Source organism: Haliaeetus albicilla, chromosome 12, assembly GCF_947461875.1.
Source record: "Haliaeetus albicilla chromosome 12, bHalAlb1.1, whole genome shotgun sequence".
In the NCBI taxonomy this organism is placed as follows: domain Eukaryota; kingdom Metazoa; phylum Chordata; class Aves; order Accipitriformes; family Accipitridae; genus Haliaeetus; species Haliaeetus albicilla.
Window position 1 is genome coordinate 38,341,452 of NC_091494.1, and position 9,155 is coordinate 38,350,606.

Genomic DNA, 9,155 nt, shown 5'->3' on the forward strand with positions numbered 1-9,155 from the left:
ATGATCACTACAGAGGCACTGATAGGCTTCAGTCTTGGGTTTTCTTCTTTACCCTCATAATTTTCTGTTCTCTCTCTTTTTGTTTACACTTTTTTCTCCCTTTACTCTGCATGTTTCAGACTTCCCTATATGGTGTCTGCTGTTTTTCTTGTCTTGATGGACAAGGAAGTACTTCAATGGTCAGTTCTACCACAGAAGAGAAATGTAGATACTTTTAAGAGAGAGTTTACTTTTGTAAAGATGATTAAGTGCTGGAATTCTAGAAACACTGGTAATGGTTTTGATTTGAATCTGAGTGCAAATATGGGTTTGCTCTTTTGCCCGTTGGCTAGGTGAATCTGCCTGACACAAATGTGGGCTAAAGACTATTAACGCTATACCAAAATTTTTTCCGTTGTGAAGTGGGAGAGAACATGGAACAGGGACCTAGAAGTACTTCACCTTTCTGTGTTTCTAGTTTTCTCCTTGTAAATTAGACTTAATAGTACTTAGCTTTTCTTTGGAGATACCTAGATGAGATCCTTCAGCCCTAATGCGGAAAAGCAAACTTAAAAACAATAAACAATCTCTATTCCATATGTTTGCTTTAGGATTAGCTCAGTGTTACTAAGGTAGACCTAGAAGCTACTATTCATTACTAGTTATCTAACTCATGACTGAATATAACTAGGTGGGAGTTCTTTTATTTCAGAGAAGGACTTAAATGGGACTTTTACTACGTGAAAGTTGGCATAATTGGGGTCAGCATGCATTTTTCACTGCACAAGAAAAAAACAGAGCCAGGATTTCACCTAATGACTTTAACTTCAATAGAGATATGCAAATTGAGATCTATGTATTGAGAGTATTATGAATGAAGCACACAATAGCAGCCTGATTATACTTTTTTACACTCCCAGATTTAATCTATGATTTCATCTTGACAGTAGGGGAAAGCAAGCCTTTGATGCTTTGAGATTTAAATTATTTCCTTGGAGTCATCTAGGAGAGCTCTCTTACTGGAAGGAAAGTATAGTAGTAGGACTGTTGATCTATTTCAGCCTATCAAATGCTCTTTTGCAGCAGTAATTACCTTACGTATCTTTATAAAATTGTGTTTTATTTTGTTACCAGTCCTCAGGCTCTTAGTGTGACTGCAGTGAGGAACTCTGAAGGTTACTTTGGTCCATTCATAACTAATTCTATTGCCATTACAAATCGTAACAGTCATGTAAGAACCATCAAGACATTTTTCATGTTGTTTTGCAGATATCATATATCTGCCATTTGACTGTACAAGATATTCTATACCAAGGAATAAGTTATAAAGGCACGCAGGCAGAAGAGGAACAGCTGGATATGTGTGCCTGGCCTGGGAGAATTGTAAAGGAAAGGGAAAAGTTGTGCAGAGATACTACAAAATTATTAGACTGCACCATAGTGCTTCCCAGCTGCTGATCCCAGAAAGTCCTCTGACATTTCCTTAGTACTTCACGATACTGAGCCTCACTTCTAGTGATTTTTGTCAGCATATAGTATGGGAGACTAAATAATAATATAATCTGAAAATGGATTTTAATCAAGCTTTTATTATGAAACAGTACATGAAATACTCATCAGGCAATTAAACATAGATTAGTGTTGCATAAATGTTATGTCTTCATACAACATTGTTATTTAACCTAGAAAACTGTAATTAAGCATTCCTCCAAAATCCAGAAAGCTGTCCTTCTCTTCATGTTTATATTCTCCAATTTTCTGTGGACCTCTCCCTCTTAAGTTCCTTTTGCTCCAGACAGTCTAAAGCTGTACCCTTAAAAAGCATACTCTAGGACTAACCAGTGATTTATTCTTGCCCATACTTCAGAAACTGAGGAAACCCTCGATTTGTTTATTCATGCATGCATGCAGTCATTACTGGTAGAAAATATATGGTGGTCTATAACATATCTAGCCATTTATAGCTGAAAATTTTGCTATGTCACTAGGATTGCACTGTAATGCAAAGAGGCTCAGCTCTATCATGAGCACGTAGCCAATGCAGGAATAATCTTGTCCTCCTTAACACAATCATAGTATATATCCTCTTCAGTGCCCATGAAGAGATCTGCAGAAAAAAAAGAAAATATAAGTAAAAAACGGCTAACATTGGCCATACTAATAACATATTAAAGGCTTCAAATCATTTAAGCACTTTTCTAACATTAATTCTTCACAATCGCCTGTGAGTAGCTATTGTGAAGAATTACAATGGCTAAGTGAGCCAGCTTTCAACTGTCTCGGCTGGAAGATTTTTTGAAAACTGCCAACTTACCTCCTAGGGCTAAGGATTGGGAATTTTATGTTTTTGTTTTTAAATAAGTTTCAGACCTTTGGCTTATTGTGGATTAACATAGCTCCACTGCAGTCTACCACAACATCCAGATTTTCGAAGGTATTTAGATATGTACAGGTACAAATAGATAGCAGAATTTTAAGCAGACAAACTTTCTGTCTTTTGAAACAGATCAGCCCTGACAGACACCAGACAGACACCATCTCTGTATTCTACTGCTTAAATGCTTTTGAAAGTATGGAACTAAATCTGCAGCTTTTATGTTAAAAAGTTAATTGTGAGTGATATAGTATCACTATTGTGGTGATGATTCAAACTTATCCCAGTTGACAAATTTCCTGTCTGTTTAAGGAATGTAAGCAGGAAGGCTTATCCTGTTATAAAAATACACAGAAGTAGGTATATCTTCTTTTTTTGGTATCACAAATGGCAATTGGGTAATTGGAAGAGTTTATTTTATAATTCTCTACATTCCTTACCACAATACATCACAGTTTTTTAATGTAGTGATATGTTGATACTGCATGCATAACACACAAGGAAAAAAAGGATGACCGTATCACAAACCTAATGTGCATGGAGTACTATTGGGATGTGTCATTTTGTCAGCGATTAGCTTGTGAATAGTGCCTGGGTTTTGAGCTGTGCTGTGAAGTATATTTTCCTATTAAACTCTATGATGCATCTGATAAACAGAGGCAATAAAGCAAATGATGCTGTCTATGACACTGATGTTGAAAATCATAAACAGAACTAATAACCCATGCAAGCTCTGTGAAAATGTTCTATGTTAATGTTTACCAGCATGTGCGCTAAATAGTGAATTCTATTTAAAAAATCAGCAGCTAGCAGATTATTATAGCTGAGAGACTGCAGAACAGGCTCAACTCCTAGCAGGTCAGACTGCATCTTAAATATTTCAAGGATGACAAATATGAGTTTAATCCTGCCGCAGTCCTACTGAGAGCTAAGTGAACAAGTGCAAGACTTAAACATATGAGTTGGAAAAGGCGCACAAGCAGACAGGAAAGAAACAGGAGCAATATGAAGCAACATTAATAAGAATGTTGTGCAGTCACCAACTTATGTCCATATAGCAGAGAAATGCATAACCAAATATTTTATTAACACGAACAGAACTACAGTAACATAGTTGATGCCTAGGACACTTATGTTCCCTGCCACTGCTCTGTTGCCAGACGCCTTTCAGCACAAGGTACTTCCTCCAGCCATTCTCTCCTCTTATTGTTTGTGGCTCTACCTTTTGTTATGCAGAAAGAAATATGCACTGTAAAAGAAATATATATACCGATTGCAGGGTAGGCAAAACCATTAGATTGGATGCACTAAATCCCTGTTGCAGTGTGGCAAACAATGTGGATTCAACCAGTGTTCAAGGAATTGTTCTTCTGATCTCTGCTCCAAGCGCTGAAGGTAAAGCATATGCTCCTATTTGAAGAAAAGAAAAAGTAATTTAATTATGTAATCACTCAAGTCTAATGTCAGGCCAATGAACCAGGAGAATTTTACAGCTTATATAAGAGCGATTAATTCACCCCTTAAAATTGTCAAATGTAGTGAAATGGTGTTGCTAGTCAGCTTGCCCCAACCTAGCAATATTTAATGAGTGACATCATCATCCAGATCAGTAAAGGTGTTGAGCAAGAATTTTACAACAATATTCATAAATTAGGAATTCTGAATACACATTTCTTATTTGCATATCGACACAGAAGCCTCTGTTGGTCCTGAGCATACAGAAGGATTCTCACAGATAGGTCTGTTGTAGCCTCTTTTGAAAATTGATTCCTGCTGTTTAAAAAACATTAACCCCTTATAGGATCATGTGGCAGTACTCTGACGGGTTCTAGTAAGTAGCATGCGTCAGTGCTGATTGGTCTTTCTGTGATACATAAAATAATCTGAATTTCCCATGCTAATTTATAGGGGTTTTGGTGTAAGCAACAAGTTCTCAAACTAAAGTGGGCTGTGTACCAAAAACTTGACCTCCGTCAGGAACAAAATTTACTTTTAAAAGTTACAGTCCCAGTGCATGTGGGCTCATAAGCTTTGTGAACACTAGATACATTTTTTCAAAATATACCCCCATTGCTTTGCACAGTAGGCATTGTAGGAATGGAAGCTGTAGCGTAAACCCTTTGCGCTGGCCAAGTATTCCTGCTGTCATCCAGTTCTCTGTTCTTTGTGCTGACCAGAGGGTTGGTACACTGGGTGCCAGCAGGAAGCATTAGTGTCCTGCCTTTTTCTGTGCTTTCTGTCCTCACAGCACAGGGAGACTTGGCTCAAATCCCTCTGTGAGATTGCATTAGGAACTTGCGGAGAACAGGACCGTATGACTGAGAAGATGCCACATGATAAAGAGCAGGGTCTTGGTCAAAGTAAGATTAAAACATGCTGGTAACATAAATGACATTTTTAAAATAATCAAAGATGGCAGATCTTGTTGTCTGTAGCTTAACAGGCTTTTTGACTGAAACAGCACTGTGGAAGTCAAATAGTGTCACAAAGAATTGCAAATTAAATTCCCCAGCTCAGCATGATCTGGCCTAGTACAAACAGCTTTTGCTTAAAATAGATGAACAAAGGTGGGTTCATCCCAGCATTCATTTCATTCTGCTACAAAGAATCCATACAAAATCGTTTTTTCTCCTTGAGCCAGTGGTAGAACTGTGCACAGGGATACAGCAGCCACGCACCTTCATTCACAAGGGAAAATCTCCATGTTCCAGATGGCGGGGGGGGGATAGTTTCTTTATCAGAAGATTATTTCCTTTTCTACTGAAAACCTTGACATTTAGTGAGAAAAACAAATAGTCTTATGTTTGGGTTTTCTTACAGAAAGCCAGTGTTGCTGTACAGGAAAAAAAAAGAAAGAAAGAAAAAGAAGGTTGGAATTTCTCAACAAGTGTTTGCTACTAATCCTAGTAGGATGGAAAGTGGCAAGGACAGAGCAGCAGAGGTCAGTAACCAAACACTTCTCTAGCCCTGGATCCCTCTATTCCCCACCTAAAATCATAGAATATCTTGAGTTGGAAGGGACCCACAAGGATCATCAAGTCCAACTCCCTGCTCCTCACAGGACTACCTAAAACTAAACCATAGACTAAGAGTGTTGTATGTATGCATGTAACTTCTTGCAATACAGGATTTAACTCAATCCAACTTCTCTACTGTTTATTTGTTTTGTATTTAATATATGTTATAACATGTTATATAATCATGGTGGTGTATTAAGCATAAGCATAGACAGGAGCTGTATTCCCGCTAATTTGCAAAAACTACAAGGCTCATTTAACAACAGCTTAGAAACCAACCCAATCCTGAATGTTGTGGGCAGTGGTGAAGCCCACGCCTTCTGTTTTTTCACGCTGTTGTACAGTCTTCATTGTACAAGATTGTTAATAAGCATGGTGCAATATCCTTGTGACAGCTTTGATTTGTGGTGGCCGTCACACTTGACAAAGAAGTGTGTACATCAGGAGTGGCATACAACCAGGTGGATTCTTTTTGGCAGGTATACTATAACCATTGGAAAGGGAAAACCACTAGCTGTCTCCACAATCCTGGCACACACTGAGCTCAGTCCTGCAAGGTACACAGCACTCTTCATGTCCTACCGAGTTCAGAAGTGTTCAGCACCTTGCTAAACTGAGCCCCTTGTATTTGTCATATGTGCACAATCTATTGTGTGCTTTCTAGCTTCTGTGGGTTTTGCCTCTTCAGAACCATGTAATTTTAGCACAGTTTATTTACTCTGGAAAGAAAAAGGCAGTAATTTTAAAATACTTTAAGTACCTCTTGAGAAGTGCAGAATTATATGTTACATCTTGTCAAAACAAGTAAAACAGAAGGGTCTTTAATTCTTTTATTTTTTCTTTTGTTGTAATATGGTTTAGAAATAAATAAATGTAAATATTGCATGCAAAAACAATGCTGTTGCATTAAGCTAGCAACTAAAAACTTCTACAATATCATAACAAACCATCCTATCTGTAGCATTCATAAATAAGTGAATGAAAGTAAGCGATTTTAGAAGCTAGTTTAGAACTACCTCAATCTCCACACTGACCACTGACACCTACATCTCCTTTCTGCCTTGAGTGCAGAATGTACTGTAAGCAGAAGACATTTCCTGTTATTTAGTTTTCAGGAACAACCTGATGAAATCCACATTTCTATAAATGAAAAGCCACTTTCTTCTCAATAATTTAATCGGCATTTTTGAACCGTGATAAATAATTTCCACATTCTGCAAGCATACATTTCCTGAGAAATAGTCAGCACTTACAGAATGCTACTTAACAGTAATTGAAAGAATGTAAAGGGTTTTTTTAATATTCCATGGAAGAACTCAGCTGCTTAAAAGGGTCATATTCATAATGTATTGCTTGGAATTAAATCTACAGAAATTTAATACTAAGCACAAATGTTTTGGGAGTTTTGGTGGTGTTGGTCTTTTTTTTTTTTTTAGTTAATGTAATTTAAAAATAAATATAATAAATCACCCTCATTGGCTCATCAGGGAAACCAGCTTTTCTCGGTCTATCTTCACGACGGGTTCTCAGAATCTGTTTGGCACCTTTTTCAGTCAAAATTGGTGAAGTGTCTAAAGACAGAAAAGCAGAAATTAGTTCTGAAATTACCAAAAAGTTAATATTTTATCTGTCTGTTGTAAAATGAAATGTCTCCAAACCTGATTTTTGTCTATATACAAAGTGTTCTTTCATTACAGCCCCTTCCCAGGGGATATTGCATTCCAGGAGATATGAGTGGAATTTTAAACCATTTTTAGACTTGTGCTTTCTATAGATCTACCAGTATGAAGCAAACCTTACATATTCATGTTACTCTCTAAAATGAGAAAATATAACAGCACTGTCTAACCACTGACATTAGTAACTCTTCCAACTCTTTGTGCTTTTCTGTGTTGCTTTATTGTTTAGGATTGTTTTTCAAAGTGATGAGCTAGACTATTGGTGCAAAGAAGAGATTGCATTGAACATTTAACTTGCAGGACCTTGGTAAAGTAATACTAAAATAGTAAGCTTGTAAAATTAAGCTCTTTGGTTTTAGAATAAATGACTACAGTATGGTAATGCAGAGAGTATCTAATACAAGACCACAATTGTTAAAAATAAGATCATGGGAAGACTGCAATGTAAAAATAGTTAAGTATAAGAAATGAAATATGAAAATACTAAAATACAAAGTTAAAATACTAGTACTACTATAATATGCTCTGCAGCTCTACATACATATGCAGGTTTGTTTTATATAAACTCCTACCTGTAAAAGTGGTCATCAGGACCAAAAAGAAGACAACCACAAGTAACTTCTTCATTTTGATTCTGCTTTCTCTCAGTCTGTTCCAAAATGAGTAACGCTGACTGAGGCATTAGCCTATTTGAAGTCGCTACGTCAGTCACAAATGTTTGTTTATGCTTTAACTAATTTGAGCGATAGTATGATTTTGAAAACATCTGGCCTGAAGTTTTGAATTAGGCTATTATCTGCTCACACATTCTCAGCATAACTCTGTTCCTGAGGGAAAGAAAATAGAAGACCTTTTTTCCACTTCAGGCTTCGGAGTTACACTGGCTATTCTAAATTTGTGAAAATAAAACACATCACCTTACATTTAGCATAGCAAGCCATGGTTTTCGGTGCCTAAGGTAAACTATTGTTCTTTAAAAGAAACAATTGCCCATTACTGAATGTTAATCTCAAAAGCAGCCGCAAAGGGGCCCCTTTTTCAGAAATTGTCTCTAACTTTACTCCAGCTCAGAAGTACATATTAATGTGGTTTAACTCCAGCAAAGCCAAATTATTGCTGCTGAAAAACACAGCAGAGAGATTTTTGTCAAATTAATAGAACAAATGAAAACTCACATAACTCTTCTCATTTCAGGTCAAGTTAGTAGAAAACAGGATTATAAATGTCCTTACTAGTAAGCATAGTGTGAAGTAAGAATGTAGGTTAACGAATGTCATTGCAAACAGCTAGTTTCTGCCTTGAGAACTGTGACTGTCCAGATCTCCCCTGAGCAGCCCTGTACTGGACATATGGCACCAGCATCACCGATTTGTAGGAAAAGAAATAAGTGTCCCTTTGAATATAGCATATGAAATAGGTAGTCAGGATTCATCACCAGCTCTCGCACAAGGGATGTGCGTAATTAGCACTTGCCCTCCGAGGGACAGGTGCGGCACATCCCCGTACCTCCCGCACCACAGGGATCCCCCCAGGCTTTGCCAGCCTGGCTCTGAGCAGCCCTTCTCATCTGTGCCTGTTTATTTCCTAAAGAAGTGGTGTTTATTCTGGCTGTGCCACCATGTCTGCACGAGTTGGCCAGTTTCAGTGAGACCTGGCAGAGCGCTGGGGGTCTCAAAAACGTTACGATACGGAAAGGTTCAAGAAATCAAACAGCAGGTGAGAAGAGGGGCTCTGCGAATGCCCCCTCAGACGGACACCTTCGGGGTGACCTTAGCTTCAGGGAACACCAGCGAGGCACGTCTCCTTAGCTAGCCGGGCTGGCTTAGCACAACTGCTCGCACAGTCACTTATCAGTTTGTAAAAATCTGACAGACTCGTGGGCTAAAAGGGAGAGCTCTGGAGGTGTGAGGGCTGGACCGGAGTGAAAGCAGGTGATGGAAACGAAGCAGTTCAGGGGCTGGGCAGTTCTGGGGTTCCGACGTCCCGTTATGGGACTTTTCTCGGAAACCCAAGCACTGCCGAACCATGGAATATTTGCATTTTTCAGCGTGTGTTTTAAGACACCAACAGCCTAAAATCCAAGAAGAGCTGTGTCTGTTGTGTGGA

General features: G+C 38.2%; 1 protein-coding gene across 1 annotated transcript; it reads right to left on the minus strand.

Moving 5' to 3' along the window:
- Positions 1 to 1,554: 1,554 nt before the first annotated feature.
- C12H17orf67 (chromosome 12 C17orf67 homolog) lies at positions 1,555 to 7,754 on the minus strand. Its single transcript, XM_009919845.2, has 4 exons — positions 7,622 to 7,754; positions 6,841 to 6,941; positions 3,624 to 3,763; positions 1,555 to 2,086 (listed from the first exon to the last, which is right to left on the minus strand). The coding sequence occupies exons 1-3, from the start codon at positions 7,674 to 7,676 to the stop codon at positions 3,647 to 3,649; spliced, it is 273 nt and encodes a 90-aa protein (XP_009918147.1). The 5' UTR covers positions 7,677 to 7,754; the 3' UTR covers positions 1,555 to 2,086; positions 3,624 to 3,646.
- Between the last annotated feature and the right edge of the window lie 1,401 nt (positions 7,755 to 9,155).

Coding starts and splice junctions, on each gene's coding strand:
- C12H17orf67 (XM_009919845.2), bottom strand. CDS start 7,676: ATGAAGAAGTTACTTGTGGTTGTCTTCTTTTTGGTCCTGATGACCACT. Junction 6,942..7,621: donor CCTGATGACCACTTTTACAG/GTAGGAGTTTAT, acceptor TTCTGTCTTTAG/ACACTTCACCAATTTTGACT. Junction 3,764..6,840: donor TCCCTGATGAGCCAATGAGG/GTGATTTATTAT, acceptor TTCTTCAAATAG/GAGCATATGCTTTACCTTCA.